Source organism: Chiloscyllium punctatum, chromosome 9 (assembly GCF_047496795.1).
Source record: "Chiloscyllium punctatum isolate Juve2018m chromosome 9, sChiPun1.3, whole genome shotgun sequence".
NCBI classification, from domain to species: domain Eukaryota; kingdom Metazoa; phylum Chordata; class Chondrichthyes; order Orectolobiformes; family Hemiscylliidae; genus Chiloscyllium; species Chiloscyllium punctatum.
Genome location: NC_092747.1, coordinates 36921836 through 36943409, shown reverse-complemented (window position 1 = coordinate 36943409; position 21574 = coordinate 36921836). Strand labels below are relative to the sequence as shown.

Genomic DNA, 21574 nt, shown 5'->3' with positions numbered 1-21574 from the left:
CATGATCATATTGAATGGTGGTGCAGGCTCGAAGGGCAGAATGGCCTACTCCTGCACCTATTCTCTATTGTCTATTGTAGGCTGCCCAGATAGAAGAAGAGGTGTTGTTCCTCCAATTTTCGGTTTGGTTCATTGTGGCAATGGAGGAGGACAAGGATGGTCATGTCAGAAAGGGAGTGAGAAGGGGAATTAAAATGGGCGGTGACTGGGAGGTCTGTTCAGCCTCTGCGGGGCAAGCCTTGCAGGTATGGCAGAAGAAGTTGATGACCCGGAAGAACCCAACAAATCACCTACCTGCTTGTCTCGCTGAAGCAGCTAAGAGCATAGATGCTCCTGAATTGTAGGTAAAACTGGGTTGCTTTGGAGCCTTGTCACCTAACTCGAAGCTCACTCTACATGAACTTGAGAGTAGGCCTCCCTTATGGTTTGATTTATTGTGATATTACTGTAGTAGCTGATAACCTGATAACATTGTGAAAAACCTTTTCAGTTTCCAAATCCTTTAAATGTTTATTATACATTCTATTTTCTAAGTATACTGTATGTACATCTGTAGGTTATTTGATGAACTGTTAAAGGAGTTTCACAGTTCTTGCACGGAGGTGTGTGCAAATGTTAAATTTCTTAAACTGTTCGAAAAAGACATTAAAGTTGTGCAAAGGAGTGTTGAAATGTTTTACAGAATTTTTAATGTAACAAAGGACTGCTTATACTGCGTGGATAATTGCTTTCAATTTGAAGAGAATATCATTTTATGTACTGATTTTTATCTTTAGTAGTCAGCATTGAAATGTCTGTTCAAGAAATTCAATGAACTAATTTTTGTAGTGTATCTCTGTTAAAATTTAGCCCTGAACGCTTCAGTTCATTTTTTAAAACCGATGAAATTGTTGAAAGTGGAAGCTGTTAATAGCGGAGGATATCAAGACATCTCGGACTTCAGTGAACAGGGGAACAGACAACTTCCACAGCAATGACAATTAAAGATTGGAAAATAAAGTCAAAGGACTGAGAAGGAAGGAAAAGTAATGAGCAGAATTCACTGTCAAATCGAATAAAAGAAACTATATAACGAGAAATAAAGATTGAAAGAGAGGAAAGACAAAGGAATAGCACAATTTAGTTAAATGTAAAATTTGACATTTTTAAATTATCAAAATCATGTGACGGCATGAGACCACGCAAGAAATGTGAATTGGCAGTCGCGTTGTTAGCACTTGGAATTACAAGCAAACTAGAAGAATCTGCTGCAGTTTTAAATTCTATTTACCATGCAAATACAGCAATTTCGCAACACTGAAGGAAGCAAACAGCAAAATGCCGTTTTTGTATTACTAGTGTGGCACAACCGTACAGCTCGCATAGAAACTTTTGGATCTTTGCGTTTAACTGTTCGTCTGTCTCTCCCCTGAGATTGATGCACATTTAACGTATGAAGAACGCCGGTCAACATGTTTGAGTTTTAATGTCAAAATCTATAGTATTTGAGTTGGCTTGTATGCTATCATTTCACAAGTGCAATACCTGGAAATAGGTTCTGAATTCTGAGAGGGATTGTATCCAGGTGCTGTCGCAGTATGCTTTAAGTAACTGGTGTAAATAAATTGATGTAGGACCACTAAGCCCATTTATTAATAAGATATGGCATGGCACTATTCCTTTAAATTGAATCATATTGTATGAGAATTAAAGGAGCAACATTTATACTGTCTATTTTTTGATCCTGATTGCATCCAATGATAGCATGTATTTAAAATGGTGCAATGACTGAAAGTGTGTTTGAATAAGCAGAAAATATTTACCACAAAGCGAAATAACAACAAAAAAGCCAAGCTGTTGCCGTGCAGCTACTGATTCGCACGCACGCTCCCCTGGGATTGGGCTGACTGATGAGCTTTTGAACGTCACTGCAACCAGATATATGGGTGCAGTTCTGCTTTACTGCAGCATGATGCGGCTGAATATATTTCAGTGCATTCTGCTTGAAGCAAAGATCAGAACGACGCACATATTAACCGTTCATTAGAGGGGTTTTTTCCGGACAGAAAGGATTCTAGAACCGGTTAAAGTCCGGTGACGACAAAAGAAAAAGATTTCACCGCCTTTTCGGTGTGGTTCGAGGTCGGTGCAGTGTTTGCGTGTGAAACCGCATGTATTCAATGGATCAAGGAAGCACTGTTCCCTTTTTTGCTTAGATTTAAAACTGACAGACAAAAACAGCAATGAACAGGCCACCTCAAACACTACTGAAGGACCCTTTCTAATAGTATTTGTCCAGCAATTGTTTTGAGCAAATATACAAAGAATGCATATTGAAAGACAGCAAACTTCAACATCATCTCAGTCCACCGATAAATACCAGCCATTGACAGACAGAATACCGAGAAGATAAAAGCTAGACAAGACATCAAGAGACCAATTAAAGACATCTTTGTTTATTTAAATGGACTACTGAGGACAAGGATGAGAAACTGTACAGTATAAAAATCTCTTGTCTCTCCCAATCTGCTGTTTGCGCTTCTGATTGGTGAACGCTACCTGCCATTGCTGTTTAGTATCACAGTAATTCTTTGTACACTGTCGATATGGCCAGCCAGCAAGATTCAGGCTTCTTTGAAATCAGCATCAAATCGTTGCTGAAATCTTGGAGCAACAGTAAGTAAACACAGATCATAGCGTTTTCTTTAGACAGTGCTTTTGATGGATAATGATTTTGGTTTATATATGTATTTTGTTAAATTGTCACTTTTTTTGTTTCCAGTTATCTCTTAAAATCAAAATATCACAGATGCAAATATTTCTCATTATGTGTGGAGGAATTAAGCAAGGTTTGTTTTGACTGAATTCCCTTATCAATCTGCTGTAAGGCCTGCACTTGTAATCCGGAGTAGCATTTCCTGTCTTTATTTGTGTTTAGTCTTCATAATGGGGAAAAAAGTCCCCGCATTTGAAGCAAAACAAGAGGGTGGTATGACTGTGTGCTAATTGTTTTTGTAATTGCTTTTTAGAATTGTGTAATTCTTCTTAGTATTGTGTAGGCAACATATTTATGTGTATTTGTTAACCACCCATTTGACTACAAATGACAGGTGGTAGAGCCTTTCATTTTATGTGGCTGTGGTGGATTTTTTGACATGAAAATGACAAATTTAGATAGAAATATGTTATGTGTTGTAGAGTTTCTGCAAGGATTTTGACTTGAAGTTGTTTATTTTGAACATAGAATGTAATTCTAAGACATTGTCATGTACAATGTCTAATTTTAATATTTAATTGGTTTAGAAAAAAAACAGTAAAGGAATTTGAAGGTTTTAGATAGAATACACACAATTTGTCACAGATTAGTCAACTAATAATAGACTGCTGTATAAAACAAAGCTAGTAATGAAAATGTGGTATTAAGTATTGGCACGAGAAATTAGTAATCAGTGTCATACATTCTGTCTGAATTCTGGCTTTAGAATTGTTTGTTTTCTGTCAGACCTCTTCCATGATTTTGCCCTTTAAAATATTTTAACATGTTGCCCAATTGAGAGCTGATGTGATAATAGTTCAAACTGATCTAAACCAAATGTTATAAAAAATCAGTACAATCCAGGATATTGGCATGAGTGTTCTATGCTGTCTGCATACCTGTAACTATGTTCTTAGAAAAAAGGTCTTTGTATAAAATCTTTGATTTTATATTGGACATCTTTCCATCCATAAACTTGAGTTCATCCAAAACTTTATCGATGTCTCAACTTGCAGTAAGGCCTGTTCCCCTTTCACCCATATACTCACTGACCAAAATTAGCTGCCAGTCAAGTAATTAATGACTTTTTAAATTGTCTGCCTTGTTTTTCAGATCGCTCTGTAACATTGTACTTTCAATCCATGTAAACTCCCCTAACCGCCCTCATCATCTGAGATTCAATATCCCCTAATTCTGATGACTTCCCAATCATAATTGCTCCACCAATGTTATGAATAGGCCACAATCTTTGGAATTTCCCTCCATACACTTCACTCTCTTCCTACCTTGCTTTTTTGCTTTAAGATTTTTCTTAAAACCAACATTAAAACCTCTGACCAATATTGCCTTATGAGGCTTGGTGTTATCCTTTGTTTGATAGTGATCCTTTGAAACTCCATAGCATGTTTCATTGTGTTAAAGTCATTATATAAATATAAAATCTTTCATGATCATGCAAAACTGCATTCACAACACTGACCAGCTTTGATTTTAAATCCATTGTGGAATGTTGTTGATATAATTCATAGCCATTAAGCAATAATGTAATAATTAAAAGGCCTTCTATATTTCAAGGAAGTAGATCTTTACAAATCTACCTTTGTAGTCTACTCCCTTTTATTCATGTTGTAGTTTGATTTTTCTTGAGTAGAGGAAAAGTTGACTATTTCAATTACATAGAATTAGATTATACAACACAAAAACAAGTTATTCAGTCCATATTGGAGTTTGTTTCTCTAGAGCCTTCTTCTCTTTCTTTATCTAACTTTTATCAACATTACCTTATAAATGTACTTTACTTGTTACAGCCACTCACAGTAGTAACATATTCCATGTTCTTGCCATCTTCTAGGTAAAAATGTTACATCTGAATCCATGTTTGATTTCTGGATGACTAGCTTGATGGCTTATCGTTTTGCCCTTCCCACAAATGGAAATGCTTTTGTTTCTTTTTCTCTATACCCTTTCAAAACCTTTCAGAGCATCAATTGGAAGCATTATAGATATCACTGTCAGCAGCCCACAAGCCTATGTTCCAATTTACTGGTGTCACATACTTCAAGGGCTTTTAATATGTTCACTTTGACATTATTCAGATACAGAGAGTTTTTGCCTTTGCTACAGTAGCTGTATTTCCGTACGTACAGGGCATCATTGATTGCTCCATGTGTTCAGTCAAGGTGCCATCAGATGTTATGTTTGTCAACCGGAAAGGATTCCACTCAGTGTGTGGATCATTTGTCGTCACCTTAAGTGTGCTATGTATGTGTGTACAAGATTTTCTGAAAGATGCCATGACTTCCCTTGTCAGCTACATCTATTGCAATTAATTATGGATCATATATGGCCTGCTGTATCTGATTCTTCATGAGGTGTTCCACCCTTTCAATGGAGATGATCATCAGAACAAATGCCAGAGATGTCATGACAGTACTACTTACAAAAAGTTCTCAATACAAGTGTGCACACTAACGCTGGAAATGCAGATCGATTTTCACATATTTCTTGTTGGTTCACAGTTTCATTTTCACTGTTTATTTCCAGCTGTATCCAGCTGTACAGAGTTGGAATGTTCTGCTCATTCTAAAGACCAGCTTCCACTCTGGTACATGCTTTTGCTCATTTATGTTGTGCTTCTTGACATTTGTCATCCTATCTATCAGTAATGCTATACTCAACAAAATGTGTATGTCTCTGGCTCAGCACCATGGATGTTCCTACATACCAAGGACTACACATTTCAAGAGGTAGCTGACTATCTTCTTCTCCAGGGCAGTTGAGGATGGGCAATGACTACTGGTCTTAGCAATGATACATGAATACGTTTTTTAAAAATCTTTGCAGGTGGACTGTGCACAGGATTTATATAATGGTGCATTCTGTGAGTGCTCATCCTCCTCTGGCTTCTCCCTCATCAGTTGTTTTAGGAGTTGCAATACACCTGCAGGAGATGATTGACATGCATTACTGCTAAAAATGAAGGGCTCTTGTTGTACTTTAGTAATATCCCTTTGAGCCAAGAGGTCTGGGTTCAAGTCCCACTTGCTCCAGAGATGTGTAAAAATGTCTCTGATCAGGTTAATTAGAAAATATAAAAGTGCTGAAGTTCTCATAAAGGTTTCCAAATTAGTATTGTGTAGATCAAGAGATTTTAATATGTTAATTTCAAAAATCTAGAGCAGGAAGCCTGGGTTCAAGTCCCATCTGCTCCAGAGGTGTGTAAAAACATCTCTGAACAGGTTGATTAGGAAACTAGCTTAAATTTTTAAAAATGAGAAAAAAATTAAAATATAAATGGGATATGAGTGTTGTTGGCCAAACCTTCATTTGCTGCCTACCCCTAATTGCTCTTGAACTGATTGTTGCCAAAATGTTCTAGGATTTCAGACTAGTTGCCCTGGAGTCACATATAGGCCAAAGCAGTAAGGAAAGCAGATTACCTCTCCCTAAAGGTCATTAGAGGTTGCCCTTGCCAAGATGGTGATGAATCTCTTGTTTTGAATTGCTGCTGCCAATGACTGTAAGTATACCCACAGTGATGTTTGGAAGTGGGGATGGATGTTCAAGGATATTAAACAAATGACAGTGAAGGTAACATCATTCCAAGTCAAGATGGTAAATGCATTGGAGGGGAATTCACAGGAGGGAGTAAATATTGAAGGTGATGTAATGTTGCTTTGTCCTGGACTGTATTGTACATTGAGTGTTGATGAAGTTTCACTCATCTAGGCAAATGGAAAGTATTCAATCATACTCCTGACACGTCAAGTCTGCAACATTGGAAAAAGCCCTTAGGCCCATCGGTCCATGCCAGTCAAAACTAACCACTTAACTCTTCTAACCCCATTTTCAGTGCTTGCCCATAGCCTTGTCTGACTTGACATGCAACTGCACATCTCAATACTTCTTTAATGTTGTAAGGGATTTTCTCTCTACCACCGTTTCAGGTAGTGAGTTCCAGATTCTCACCAATCTCTGAGAAAGAATGTTCTTCTCCTGGCCTTTAGCTTAATTCTATGCTCATTGATCCCTCCATCAAGGGGAGAAGTATCTTTCTGTCGACCATCAAGGGGAGAAGTATCTCTCTGTCTACCATATCTACGCCCCTCATAATTTTATACATCTCAATCATGCCTCCCTTCAATCTCCTCCGCTCCAAGGAAACTAATCATAGTATACCCAATGTGTCTTCATAATTAAAACTCTCCAGCAAGGGCAACATCCTGGTAAATTTCCTTTGCACGTCTCCAGTGCAGCTACATCTATTTATAATCTGGATTCCAGAACTCTAGCTGTGGCTTAACTAATGTTTTATACAGTTCCAGAATAACCCTTTTTTATTCATTTTCTCATGGGGTGTGGGCCACCTCTGGCTGGCCAGCATTTATTGCTCATCACCAGTTGCCCTTAAGACTGTGGTGGTGAGCTGCTTTTCATGCTGCTGCAGTCTGCATCCTGCAGATTGAATTATAGTGCCTTTAGAAAGGGAATTCCAGGACTTTGGCCAATGATAATAAAGAAAGGGCAATATATTTCCAAGTCAGGATGATAAGTGCTTGGGGGGAGCTTGCAGATGGTGGCGTTCCCATGTATCTGCTGCTGTTATCCTTCTAGATGGAATAGTCATGCATTTGGCAGGTGCTGTCTCAGGATGTTTGGTGAATTTCTGCAGTGCATCTTGGAGGTAGTAGTAGTAGTAGCAGTAGTAGTAATAGTAGTGTCATAGTCATAGAGATGTACAGCATGGAAACAGACCCTTCGGTCCAACCCGTCCGTGCCGACCAGATATCCCAACCCAATGTAGTCCCACCTGCCAGCAGCTGGCCCATATTCCTCTTAAACCCTTCCTATTCATATATCCATCCAAATGCCTCTTAAATGTTGCAATTGTACCAACCTTCACCACTTACTCTGGGAGCTCATTCCATACACGTACCACCCTCTGCGTGAAAAAGTTGTCTCTTAGGTCTCTTTTACAGCTTTCCCCTCTCACCCTCTAGTTCTGGACTGCCCAACCCCAGGGAAAAGACTTTGCCTATTTACCCTATCCATGCCCCTCATAATTTTGTAAACCTCTATAAGGTCACCCCTCAGCCTCCGACGCTCCAGGGAAAACAGCCCCAGCCTGTTCAGCCTCTCCCTATAGCTCAAATCCACCAGCCCTGGCAACATCCTTGTAAATCTTTTCTGAACCCTTTCACGTTTCGCAACATCTTTCCGATAGGAAGGAGAACAGAATTGCATGCAATATTCCAACAGTGGCCTAACCAATGTCCTGTATAGCCGCAATATGACCTCCCGACTCCTGTACTCAATACTCTGACCAATAAAGGAAAGCATACCAAACACCACCTTCACTATCCTATCTACCTGTGACTCCACTTTCGAGGAGCTATGAACCTGTAGTCCAAGGTCTCTTTGTTCAGCAACACTCCCTAGGACCTTACCGTTAAGTGTAAAAGTCCTGCTAAGATTTGCTTTCCTAAAATGCAGCACCTCGCATTTATCTAAATTAAACTCCATCTGCCACTTCTCAGCCCATTGGCCCATCTGGTCAAGATCCTGTTGTAATCTGAGGTAACCCTCTTCACTGTCCACTACAACTCCAATTTTGGTGTCATCTGCAAACTTACTAACTGTACGTGTTATGCTCATACCCAAATCATTTATGTAAATGACAAAAAGTAGAGGACCCAACACCGATCCTTGTGGCACTCCACTGGTCACAGGCCTCCAGTCTGAAAAGCAACCATCACCCTCTATCTTCTACCTTCGAGCCAGTTCTGTATGCAAATGGCTAGTTCTCCCTGTATTCTGTGAGGATCTAACCTTGCTAATCAGTCTCTCATGGAGAACCTCGTTGAATGCCTTACTGAAGTCCATATAGATCACATCTATTGCTCTGCCCTCATCAATCCTCTTTGTTATTTCTTCAAAAAACTCAAATCAAGTTTGTGAGACATGATTTCCCATGCACAAAGCCGTGTTGACTATCCCTAATCAGTCCTTGCCTTTCCAAATACATGTACATCCTGTCCCTCAGGATTTCCTCCAACAACTTGCCCACCACCGAGGTCAGGCTTACTGGTCTATAGTTCCCTGGCTTATCCTTTAACGCCTTTCTTAAAGAGTGGCACCACGTTTGCCAACTTCCAGTCTTCCGGCACCTTACCTATGATTATTGATGATACAAGTATCTCAGCAAGAGGCCCAGCAATCACTTCTCTAGCTTCCCACAGAGTTCGAGGGTGCACCTGATCAGGTCCTGGGGATTTATCCACATTTACCCATTTCAAGGCATCCAGCACTTCCTCCTCTGTAATCTGGACATTTTGCAAGATGTCACCATCTATTTCCCTACATTCTATATCTTCTATATCTTTTTCTACAGTAAATACTGATGTAAAATACCCATTTAGTATCTCCCCCATTTTCTCCGGCTCCACACAAGGGCCACCTTGCTGATCTTTGAGGGGCCCTATTCTCTCACTAGTTACCCTTTTGTCCTTAATGTATTTGTAAAAACCCTTTGGATTCTCCTTAATTCTATTTGCCAAAGCTATCTTATGTCCTCCTTTTGCCCTCCTGATTTCCCCCTTAAGTATACTCCTACTTCCTTTGTATTCTTCTAAGGATTCACTCAATCTATTCTGTCTATACCTTACATATGCTTCCTTCTATTTCTTAACCAAACCCTCAATTTCTTTAGTCATCCAGCATTCCCTATACCTACCAGCCTTTCCTTTCACCCTGACAGGAATATACTTTTACTGGATTCTCGATATCTCATTTATGAAGGCTTCCCATTTTCCAGCCGTCCCTTTACCTGCGAACATCTGCCTCCAATCAGCTTTTGAAAGTTCTTGCCTTTCTCCAATTTAGAACTTCAACTTTTAGATCTGGTCCATCCTTTTCCATCACTATTTTAAATCTCATAGAATTATGGTCACTGGCCCCAAGTGCTCCCCCACTGACACCTCAGTCACCTGCCCTGCCTTATTTCCCAAGAGTAGGTCAAGTTTTGCACCTTCTCTGGTAGGTACATCTGCATACTGAATCAGAAAATTGTTTTGTACGCACTTAACAGATTTCTCTCCATCTAAACCTTTAACACGATGGCAGTCCCAGTCTATTTTTGGAAAGTTAAAATCCCTTACCATAACCACCCTATTATTCTTACAGATAGCTGAGATCTCCTTACAAGTTTGTTTCTCAATTTCCCTCTGACTATTAGGGGGTCTATAATACACTCCCAATAAGGTGATCATCCCTTTCTTATTTCTCACCCAAATAACTTCCCTGGATGTATTTCCGGGAATATCCTCCCTCAGCACAGCTGTAATGTTATCCTTATCAAAAATGCCACTCCCCGCCCTCTCTTGCCTCTCTTTCTATCGTTCCTGTGGTATTTGTATCCTGGAACATGAAGCTGCCAGACCTGCCCATCCCTGAGCCATGTTTCTGTAATTGCTATGATATCCCAGTCCCATGTTCGTAACCATGCCCTGAGTTCATCTGCCTTCCCTGTTAGGCCCCTTGCATTGAAATAAGTGCAGTTTAATTTATTAGTCCTACCTTGTCCCTGCCTGCCCTGACTGTTTGAATTGCTTCTGTTCTCAACTGTACCAGTCTCAGATTGATCTCTTTCCTCACTATCCCCCTGGGATCACCCCCACCTTATTAGTTTAAATCCTCCCAAACAGCTCTAGCAAATTTCCCTGCCAGTATATTAGTCCCCTTCCAATTTAGGTGCAATCCAACCTTCTTGTACTGGTCACTTCTACCCCAGAAGAGATTCCAATGATCCAATGTGAATCCTTCTCCCATACACCAGCTCCTCAGCCATGCATTCATCTGTTCTAACCTCCTATTCCTGCCCTCACTAGCTCGTAGCACTAGGAGTAATCCAGATATTACTACCCTTGAGGACCTCCTTTTTAAATTTCTGCCAAACTCTCTGTTATCTCCCTTTAAAATCTCAACCTTTTCCCTTCCTATATCGTCGGTTCCAATGTAGACAATGACCTCTTGCTGGCCCCTCTCCCCCTTGAGAACATTCTGCACCCTCTCTGAGACATCGTTGATCCTGGCACCAAGGAAGCAACACACCATTCTGATTTTTTGCTGTTGGCGAAACGTCTGTCTGTGCCTTGGATTACAGAATCCCCTAACATAATTGATATCTTGGAAGTTGACATACCCCTCATAGCATTAGAGCCAGTCTCAATACCAGAAACATGGCTGTTCATGCTACATTACCCTGAGAATCCATCACCCCCTACATTTTCCAAAACAGCATACCTGTTTGAAATGGGCATATCCACAAAAGACTCCTGCTCTAGCTGCCTAGCTCTCTTAACTTTCCTGGAGTTAACCCACCTATGTGACTGTATTTGAGACTTTCCCCCCTTCCTATAATTGCTATCCATCACATACTGTTGTTGTTGCAAATTCCTCATCGCTTCTAGCTGTCTCTCCAACCGATCCATTCAATTTGATAAGATTTGCATCCAACAACATTTATGGCAGATATAATCCGCAGTAACCCTTAAACTCCCACATCTGACAAGAAGTACATATGCTCCTTCACAATCTACAGACCCAGAAGATAACACCGTCTTATTCCTCTACAAAACACTGCCCCAGGTTAAGTTAATAGCTATGGCTTATGTTTTAAGTTTAATCAAGAGACATATCTCCAAAAACATATAATCAAAAAAGAACCCACTCTACTCAATACTGCAGCCTTAAAACACACTTAAAACAACGATTAACTTATCTGATTCTGTGTTTTGAACTTCGCTCAAACAGGTTCCTACAAGATTAGTTGTGAAATTCGCAATTTGTTAATTTTCCCAGATGCACTCAAGTCTGGCGATACATGAATTCAAAACAGCAAAGGCAGTAACTGTGCAGGTTCCCTCTCTCTCTCTCTCTCTCTCTCCTGCACTGTCCTCACCATGTGCTTCCTTTGACTGTTCTTCTTCCTTTTAAAACTGCTGTTGTTTTGACTTTTTTTCCAAAGTTCCAAAACAATGCAACAGCATGTAAAACAGTAATTGCTGCTCCTGGATTTCGAGGAAATCACCTCCAGCACCTAAAATACCTCAAAAAAAAGGAGCAGCTGTTACAGCCAGAAATTTTTCCCATCCTCCATCTTGGATTACCCAGAATCAATATCAAGTAGTAGAGCACTGTGTATTGAGCATCACTGGTGGAGGGAATAGATGATTGTGGATGTTATGTCAATCAAGTGGACAGCTTTGTCCTCAGTGATGTCAAGCTTCTTGAGTGTTGTTGGAGCTGCACCCATCCAGGTGAGTGGGGAGTATTCCATTGCAGTCCTGACAAGTGCCGTGTGATGGAAGCCAGGCTTTTGGGCGTTGGGAAGTGAATTACTCACTGCACTATTTCTAGCCTCTGACCTGCTCTTGTAGTCACTATGTGTTGAGTCCAAATGAGTTCTTGGTCAATGATAACTCCAAAGATGTTGATAATGGGGGTATTTCGTGATTGTAACACAATTGAATATCAATGGGTGGTGGTTTGATTGTTTCTTATTGGAACTGGTAATTTCCTCGCATTTGTGTGGTGCAGATATTGCTTGGCGCTTGTCAGCCCAAACCTGGATATTGTCCAAAACAAAACCCCAAAGAATTGTTGGTGCTGAAAATTTGTTCCGAAGAGCGGTCTCTGGTCCTGAAACATTAATTCTGCTTTCTGTTCATGGATGCTGAATTCTTTCCAGCAATTTCTGTTTTTGTTTCTGGATATTGTCTAGATCTTGTTGAGTTTGAACATGCACTGCTTCAGTATCTGAAGAGTTGTGAATGGTACTGAGCATTGTGGAATCATTATCTAACATCTCATTTCTGACCTTATGGTGGAGGAAAGGTCATTGATAAAGTAGTTGAAGATGGTTGGGCCTAAGATAGTATCCTGAAGGATTTCTGCACAGATGTCGAGGAACTGAGATGACTGACCTCTAACAACCATCTTCCAATTTGCTAAGTATGACTCCAACCAACAGAGAATTTAGATCCTCATACCCATTGATTCCAGTTTTGCTAGGGCTTCTTGATACCACACTTGATCAAATGCTGCCTTGATATCAAGGGTCGTCATTTTCACTTCACCTCTGGAATTCAGCGCTTTTGACCATGTTTGTGATAAGGCTGTAATGAGTTCAGGAGCTGAATGGCCTTTGCGGAGCCGAACTGGGTATTGCTCAGCAAGTTATTGCTGAGCAGGTGCAGCTTGATAGCACTGTTGATGACACCTTCCATCACTTTACTCATGATCAAGAATAGACTGATGTGGCGATAATTGGCCAGATTGGATTTGTCCTGCGCTTAAACTCTCTGCCTTATCTCATGATGGAAAATATCCCATAAGACTTCGTAACCACTTTATTGTCCTGTCCTGCTCCTTAAGGGATTGGTGGACATCAATCGTTAGTACTTCTAGGCTTCTGCTGTTCATCATGCATCATTAGGGATTTTCTTTTATTTTATTCATTATTCTTTCATGCCTTCTTTTTGCTCTCCCATTTGGCTTTTTAAATTTCCCCTTGCACATTCTGTAGTCCTCTAGCGTTTTTACTATTTTGAGCCCTCAGTATCAGCCATATGCCTCCCTCTTTTTTCTTTATCCTTTCCTGTATATCCCATGATATCCAGGGTTCACTGGATTTGTGGTTCCCTCCCTTTTTCTTTATTGGAACATGTTGGTTTTAGATTAGATTAGATTACTTAGTGTGGAAACAGGCCCTTCGGCCCAACAAGTCCACACCGACCCGCCGAAGCGCAACCCACCCATACTCCTACGTTTACCCTTTTTACCTAACAGTACAGGCAATTTAGCATGGCCAATTACACCTGACCTGCACATCTTTGGACTGTGGGAGGAAACCGGAGCACCCATGCAGACACGGCTTATGTAGTCTCCCTGTTTCCTCCTTGAATGAGTCCCACTGTTCTGACACAGATTTATTTAAAAATATCTACTCCCAATCCAATCTGGCCAAATCATTTATGACTCAATTAAAATCAGTTTGCCCCCAGTTTGGAATTTTGATTTGAAACCCATCCTAGCCTTTTTCCATAACAACCTTGAATCTAATTGAGTTATGATCGCTGTCTGCAAGATATTCCCCCACTCATAATTCAACCTCTTATGTGGCTTTATTACCTAAAATTTAAGTCCAGGACCACCCCCTCTCTCGTTGGACCATCTACACACTGGCATAAAAAGCTCTCCTGGATTCAAGATAATTCTGCTCTGTCCAAATCTTTCAGACTATGGCTATCCCAATTAACATTGGGGATGTTAAAGTTCCCTTACTATCACTACCTATTACTTTTACGTTTAGAGTCATAGAGTCACAGAGATGCACAACACAGAAACAGACCTTTTGGTTCAACTTATCTATGTCGACCAGATATCCCAACCCAATCTAGTCTCGCCTGCCAACACCCGGCCCATATCCCTCCAAACTCTTCCTATTCATATAGGCGAATGTGAGGACTGCAGATGCTGGAGGTAAGAGTCTAGATTAGAGTGGTGCTGAAAAAGCACAGCAGGTCAGACAGGATCCGAGGAGCAGGAATATCGATGTTTCTGACAAAAGCCCTTCATCAGGAATGAGGCCTTCATTCCTGATGAAGGGCTTTTGCCGAAACATTGTTTTTCCTGCTCCTCGGATGCTGCCTGAGCGGCTGTGCTTTTGCAGCACCACTCTAATCTAGACTCTTCCTATTCATATACCCATCCAGATGCCTCTTAAATATTGCAATTGTACTAGCCTCCACTACTTCCTTTGGCAGCCCATTTCTCTGAAATGTGTTTACATATCTGCTCTTCTATTTCTCTGTGTTAGGTGGCCTATAGTACACTTTCAGCCAAAAAATTACTCCTTTTCTACATTATTGGGTAGATGCCAGTATTGTAACTCTACTGAAATAGCTTAACTACAGGTGCTGGAATACAAATCTTCACACTGTTGCTCAAATGTTTTCAGGGTCCAATCCAAACTCCATCTGTGATGTTGGGGACCTACAAAAGAAGGCTGAGTTGGATTATCTTCTAGACATCTCCGGCTGAAGACTATTGCAAATGCTTCAGTCTTTTGCACTAAAGTTCTGGGCTCCCCTTCACGGAGGATACTGATGTTTATGGAGCCTCCTCCAGTGAGTTGTTTAATTTCCACAACCATTCAAGATGGAATGTGGCAGAGCAGCAGAGCTTAGATCTGATGTGTTGGTTATGAAATTGCTTATCCCTGTCTCCCACATGTTGCTCATGTTGTTTGACATGCAGGTAATCCCATCTTGTAGCTTCACCAGGTTGACACCTCATTTTTAGGTATGCCTGGTCCAGTTCTTGGCATACCCTTCTGTACTCTTCATTGAACGAGGATTGATCCCCTGGCTTGACCCAGAAGAAAATACCAGTAAAGCAGCTGAATGAGATACTTTTCTTCTATACTTCAAACTGGAGTTCCAGTATGACTAGAATATTCATTTCTAAGTATTATTATTTTACTTTTATTGTTTTCACCCTTGGGATGGTATTTGTAGAGTGGGGGATATACCAGGCAATGAGGTTGCAGATTGTATTTGAGTACAGTTCTCCTGCTGATCGCCAATCCTGAAGTGTATTCCACTTAGCATGGTAATAGTGCCACACAACATGATAGAGGGTATCTTCAATTTGAAGACAAAAATTAGTCTTCACAGGGTCTGTGCAGTGGTCACTATTACCGATACTGTCACAAACAAATGCATCTTTGGAAGGCAGATTGATTAGGATGAGGTCAAGTATATTTTTTTCCTTTTGGTACCTTTACCACCTGCCACAGACCCAGTCAAGTAATTATGCCCACTGGGGCTTGGCCAGGTCAGTCAGGAGTGATATAGCCAAGACACTTCTCATTGCAAACATTTGAAGTCCCCCACCCAGAATGCATTCTGCACCCTTGCGACCGTCGGTGCTTCCTCCAAATGGTGTTCAGCATGAAGAAGCACTGACACATCAGCTGAAGGGTTGTGAGTGCAGGAGCTGGATAACACTCGGTGGTTGCTTTCCCCATGTTTGACCTGATATCATGAGACGATATGAGGTCTGGAGTCAATGTTCAGGACTCCTAAGGCTACTCTGTCATTACTATGTGCCATTTTGACACCATCAACGTATGGTGTGTCCTGCAGCTGGTACAGATACTAAGGGATGATGATGATATTGTCTGGAGCATGTGCAGTATATTGTGATTATATGGATATGGCTGTGTCAGGCATTTGCTCGATTAGTCAGTGAAACAGCTCTCATGGCTTTTGGCCTTAGTCCCAGAAATTAATAAGATGATTTTGCAGGATTGACAGTTTGCCATTGTTGTTTCCAGTCTCTAGATGGTCGTTCAATTTGATTTTTTCAAAAACTTTTTAGCAGTTTGATACAATTAAGTAGTTTGTTAGGTCATTTCAGAAGGAATATAAGAGTCAATCATATTGCGTTGCTTAGGGTCGGAAGTCACATGTAGGCCCGACAAACTAGGGACAGCAAATTTCCTTCCCTAAAGGACTTCGGTGGACCTAATGGATTTTATGACAAATGACAATGGTTTCATGGTCATCATTAAACTTTTGATTCCAGATTTTTTTCAGTTTAAAAACTACCATCTGTCTTGGAGAGACATCCACCTGGGAACCAATGTCTCCAGACATGTTACATCTTGGAATTATTAATTCAATGACTCGTACTGACCATTTGTAAACAGTCAAAGCTCTTTTCAGGGGAGGAAATTTGTATTGGAGGCATGGGGGTGGGTGTGAGATTGATGAAGGTGACCTTCAGTGACAGTTAATTTGTTAGGCACTGGCACTTCATGCTCATCTGTTGGATTGGAAAACAATTCATGTTTCATACAAACGCATAGTGATCATGCAGCTGTATTTTGCATACATCTCCTTTTGGGCCTACAGATCTATGGTTGACATTTAACTGCCCTCTGAAATGGCCCAACGAAGCCACTCATTTCAAGGGTCATTAGAAATGGTTAGAACAGTGCTGACCCTATAAGGGACTCTCACATCCCCATCAAAGAATATAGAAGAATAATCCTTTGGGTAGTGGGGTATCCCTGTGCTGTTAGAGAGACGTTTCTGGATTTTAACCAAACAACAGTGAATGAATTATGAGATACTGTAGTTCCAAATAAGATGGTAAGTGGCTTGGATGGGAACTTGCATCTGTCTTTGTTCTTCTGTGTGATAGGGTCACACATTTAGGAGATTATTCTCAGAGGAGTCTTGGCCAGTTACTGTTGAAACAGAGGACCAGTTGATGAACATATTAAAATTTAAATTTTTAGTGTAAATTTGGTCTGCTGGAGATCAAAATGATGTTGCCAGAAAGCATAAGAGCTTAAACAATGTAGATAATATTGCATTGAAAGCAGCTAAAATTAGTTGTTAATCCTGTTTTGTTGACATAAGTAGGGAAGATGTGTTGGGTAGGCTAGAGGTTATTAAGGTGGACAAATCCCCAGGACCGGGTGGGATCTATCCCAGGTTGCTGAAGGAGGTGAGAGAGGAAATAGCTGGGGTCCTGACAGATATTTTTGTGGCATCTCTAAATACAGGTGAGGTGCTGGAGGACTGGAGGGTTGCTCATGTTGTACCCCTGTCCAAGAAGGATAGTAGGGATATTCCGGATAACTACAGACAGTAAGCCTGACGTCAGTGGTGGGAAAGTTGCTGGAGAAGGTACTGAGGGATAGGATCTATTTATATTTAGAAAAGAATGGGCTGATCAGTGATAGGCAACATGGTTTTGTGCGGGAGAGATCGTGCCTTACCAATTTAATAGAGTTCTTTGAGGAGGTGACCAAGTTGATAGATGAAGGAAGGGCTGTTGATGTCATATATTAGGACTTTAGTGATAAGGTTCCCCATGGTAGACTAATGGAGAAAGTGAAGTCACGTGGTGTGCAGGGTGGGTTCTAGCTACATGGATAAAGAACTGGTTGAGCAACAGGAGACAAAGAGTAGTAGTTGAAGGGAGTTTCTCGAAATGGAGAAAGGTGACCATTGGTGTTCCACAGAGGTCAGTGTTGGGGTCACTGTTGTTTGTAATATACATAAATTATCTGGAAGAGGGCACTGTTGGTATGATCAGCAAGTTTGCAGATGACACGAAGATTGGTGGAGTAGCAGAAAGCATAAGGGGACTGTCAGAGAATACAGGAGGATATAGATAGACTGGAGAGTTGGGCGGAAAAGTGGCAGATGGCTTTCAATCCAGACAAATGTGAGGTGATGCATTTAGGCAAGACTAATTCTAGAGCAAATTATATAATGAACGGAAGAGCCTTGGGAAAAGTTGATGGGCAGAGAGATCTGGGAGTGCAGGTCTATTGTACCCTGAAGGTTGCTCCACAGGTGGATAGAGTGGTCAAGAAGGCATGTAGTATGCTTGCCTTCATTGGACGGGGTATTGAGTGTAAGAGCTGCCAAGTCATGTTAAAATTGTACAAGACATTGGCTCGGCCGCATTTAGAATACTGTATACAGTTCTGGTCGCCTCATTACCAAAAGGATGTGGATGCTTTGGAGAGGGTGTAGAGAAGTTTTACAAGGATGTTGCCTGGTATGGAAGGTGCTAGCTATGAAGAAAGGTTGAGTAGATTAGATTTATTTTCATTAGGAAAAAAACAGATTTGGGGGGACCTGATTGAGGTTTACACAATCATGAAGGGTATAGACAGGGTGGATAGAGACAAGCTTTTTCCCAGGATGAAAGATTCAATAACGAGAGGTCACGCTTTCAAGGTGAGAGGTGGAAAGGTTAAGGGGGATACACGCGGCGAGTACTTCACACAGAGGGTGGTGGGCATTTAGAACGCGTTGTCAGCAGAGGTGGTAGAGGCAGGCACAATAGATTCATTTTAGATGCGTCTGGATAAATGCATGAGTAGGTGGGGAGCAGAGGGATACAGATGTTTGGGAATTGACCGACAGGTTTAGACAATACATTTGGATCGGCTCAGGCTTGAGGGCCAAAGGGCCTGTTCCTGGGCTGTAAATTTTCTTTGCTCTTTGTTCCATGTCAATGATAAAGTTTAGAAGTAGGTCAAATGGGATGCAGTGCACAGATGTTTAATTTTTAAAGGAGCAGTTGATGTAATTGGTAACGTGATAATATAATCAAATTGCAGGTATCATCATTACACTTATCTGTTGATACATATGATCTTGGAACTAATTTTACTTGGTTTTCTTTGTATGCTTCTGAAATTAAATGTCTTGTGTTCAGCAAGCCTAACTTACACCAAATGTTCTATGGCTTTTTAAAATCACAGAATCTGTTTGTACCCAAAATCATTGTGTATGGAGAAAATCACCAGACCACTATGTCAGAGATAATCTACCCAGGATTAACATTTACACAATTTACAGTTCATTGTGATGTCAGGTCCTGGAGAACACCCTAGACAATGTTACTGAAAAGTGGCAAGTACCAAACTACTAGATTAAAGAAATCTGAACTAAAATGAATATTTGTTATGGGTACGATAACAAAAGACAACAAAGCAAAAAGGCATAACAGTATTTCAAACAAAAAAGTTATTTCACCTTTGGTTTGATTCCAATCTACAAAAATTTTTACTGTGAAAGGTTATGTTTGAATTTTTCAAGTAAGCAATTAATGCCCCCATATGCATTTCAAGCCAAAGACCGCTGGGACAGAGCAGTCAGCCAGTTCAAATTAAAGTTACAATTAAGCAATAACACAATGAATATAGTATTAAATGTTTTATTCCATTAGTTTACCCAAGACTAGTTAATGCTTCAGTTGAGCACAACTTCCCACTTAAGTGAGGAATCGTAACTGCTAATGCGTTTCCGACAGAAAACCATTGTGTGGAGTTAGATTCACACCTGTTTGTAGCTTGCTTAACACATTCAGAAGCAGTAGCTGGCCAGTAGAAAGTTAACAATCTTTGGCTGTTCCCAGGATTTAAGGTAAAGATGTGAACTAGGAGAGCTGAAGAAGAGCCTAGGTTTTTATGATGACAGTTGAACTTGAAATTATTCATTCACTGTATGTGGCCAGCCCTGGCAAGGTCAGCTTTCATAACCCTTCCCTAATTGTGCTGGAGGAGGTGTTGGTGAATTGCTTTCCTCCACTCTTTGGGATGTAGGGACACTCATGGTATTAGAAGGGAGAGAGTTTCCAGAATTTTGTCTGAACACCCGTGAAAGAATGACGATAATGCTCCAAACAGGAACATAGATAGGTTCTTTATTAGTAATGGGATCAAGGGTTACAGAGAGAAGGCAGGAGAATGGGGTTGAGAAACATATCAGTGATGATTGATTGGTGGAGAAGACTTAATAGACTCATTGGCCTAATTCTGCTCCTATGTCTTATGGTCTTAAGTCAGGATGGTGTGTAACTTGAAGGGACGCTTACATGTGGTGGTGCTCTCATGCATCTGTTATTTTTGTCCTTCCAGTTGAAGAGGTGGTAATAAATTTGGTCAGTGCTTTGATGTGTTACTGCAGTGTATCTTGTGAATGATATGTACTGCTGCCATTGTGCATCAGTAATGGAGGGGGTGAGTGTTGAAGGTGAAGTGCCAGTCAAGGAGTTGCTTTGTCCTGTATGGTGTCAAATTTTGTGAGTGCTTTTGGAGCTACACTCTAACAGACAAATGAATAACGTTCCATATACTCTTTCCTTCTACCTTGCACATGGTGGGCAGGAAATGAGTTAATTGAATTGGATTTATTGTCACGTGTACCGAGGCACAGTGAAAAGCCTTTTTTTTTCACGAGCAATACAAGCAGATCACAGAATTAAGTAGCATGGATAAGTAAATAATTAGGTAAACAGCAGCAAAAACAAAACACAGGTACAGGCGAATGTTAAGAGTTTGTGAATCCCTTCAGTATTCTAACAGCAGCAGGATAGAAACTGTTTCAAAAACGGCTGGTGCATTTGTTCAGGCTTCTATACCTTCTCCCCAATGGTAGAGGTTGTAGAATACCATTGCCATGGTGAGATGGACCTTTGAGAATGCTAGGCCTGGTGGATTCTATAGGTGTTGCAAAATTCCAAGTCTCTAACTTGCTTTTATAGCTACATCTTTTAAGTGACTGGTCCAGTTTGATTCTGATCAATGCAAATCCCCACGATTCTTTGTACAATTGATAATAATTTCATTCTCTCCCTTAACAAGTCTGGCTTTCAATTCCAAAAATACTCAAATTCCACCAGCTGCTGTATTGAGACTTGAACACGTGCCGTCCACAGTACCCCCTACCCTCCAAAAAGAAAATTAGCCTGGAGTGATGTATTACTTGTCCTGTACATTACAAATATGCTGCAGTCTTCCCTCATGACTAAAAGAGTGCTGGAGGAGACATCAGCTGTCAGGAGCTACTGTGACCTCTCTTTGTGAGATGCTTGTAGGGAGGTTGAATCTAACTGATTGCTGCAACATCTGATGCTAGTAGCCCTGAAGGTCACAGTATTGCTAAGTGTTTTTTGTCCCTGGCTGTGTGGGGGGAACCTTAATGGCATAATGCAGCCTAGAGTCCACACAGATTTTCTCGCAGACCGCTTTATGATTCTCACTGACTCATTTATCAGGTGATGCAGACATATAGTAACATTACCTTCTATGTTTGGGTTGACATGTGAGGTAGTTGGACTGTCAGAAGCAGAATTAGAAGGATTCATCCATATCCTCAATAACTACTGACACTCTATTAATATAAAACTACAACTCAGATGGAAAGCATTAATTTGCTAGACACCACAGTTTTTTTTTAATTG

At 40.7% G+C, this 21574-nt stretch overlaps 1 protein-coding gene across 5 annotated transcripts in view; it reads left to right on the top strand.

Moving 5' to 3' along the window:
- The window catches only part of LOC140481292 (protein furry homolog), a 412478-nt gene that overhangs the window by 88632 nt on the left and 302272 nt on the right, over positions 1-21574 (top strand). For 2 of the 5 annotated variants that reach the window (XM_072577250.1, XM_072577248.1), the window contains exon 1: positions 1915-2655. The exons of the other annotated variants lie outside the window; for them this stretch is intronic. In XM_072577250.1, the coding sequence (XP_072433351.1) occupies positions 2586-2655 (70 nt within the window). In that variant the 5' untranslated portion in view covers positions 1915-2585. Of the gene's footprint in view, positions 1-1914; positions 2656-21574 lie in introns of those variants that run through there. 5 annotated transcript variants of the gene reach the window in all.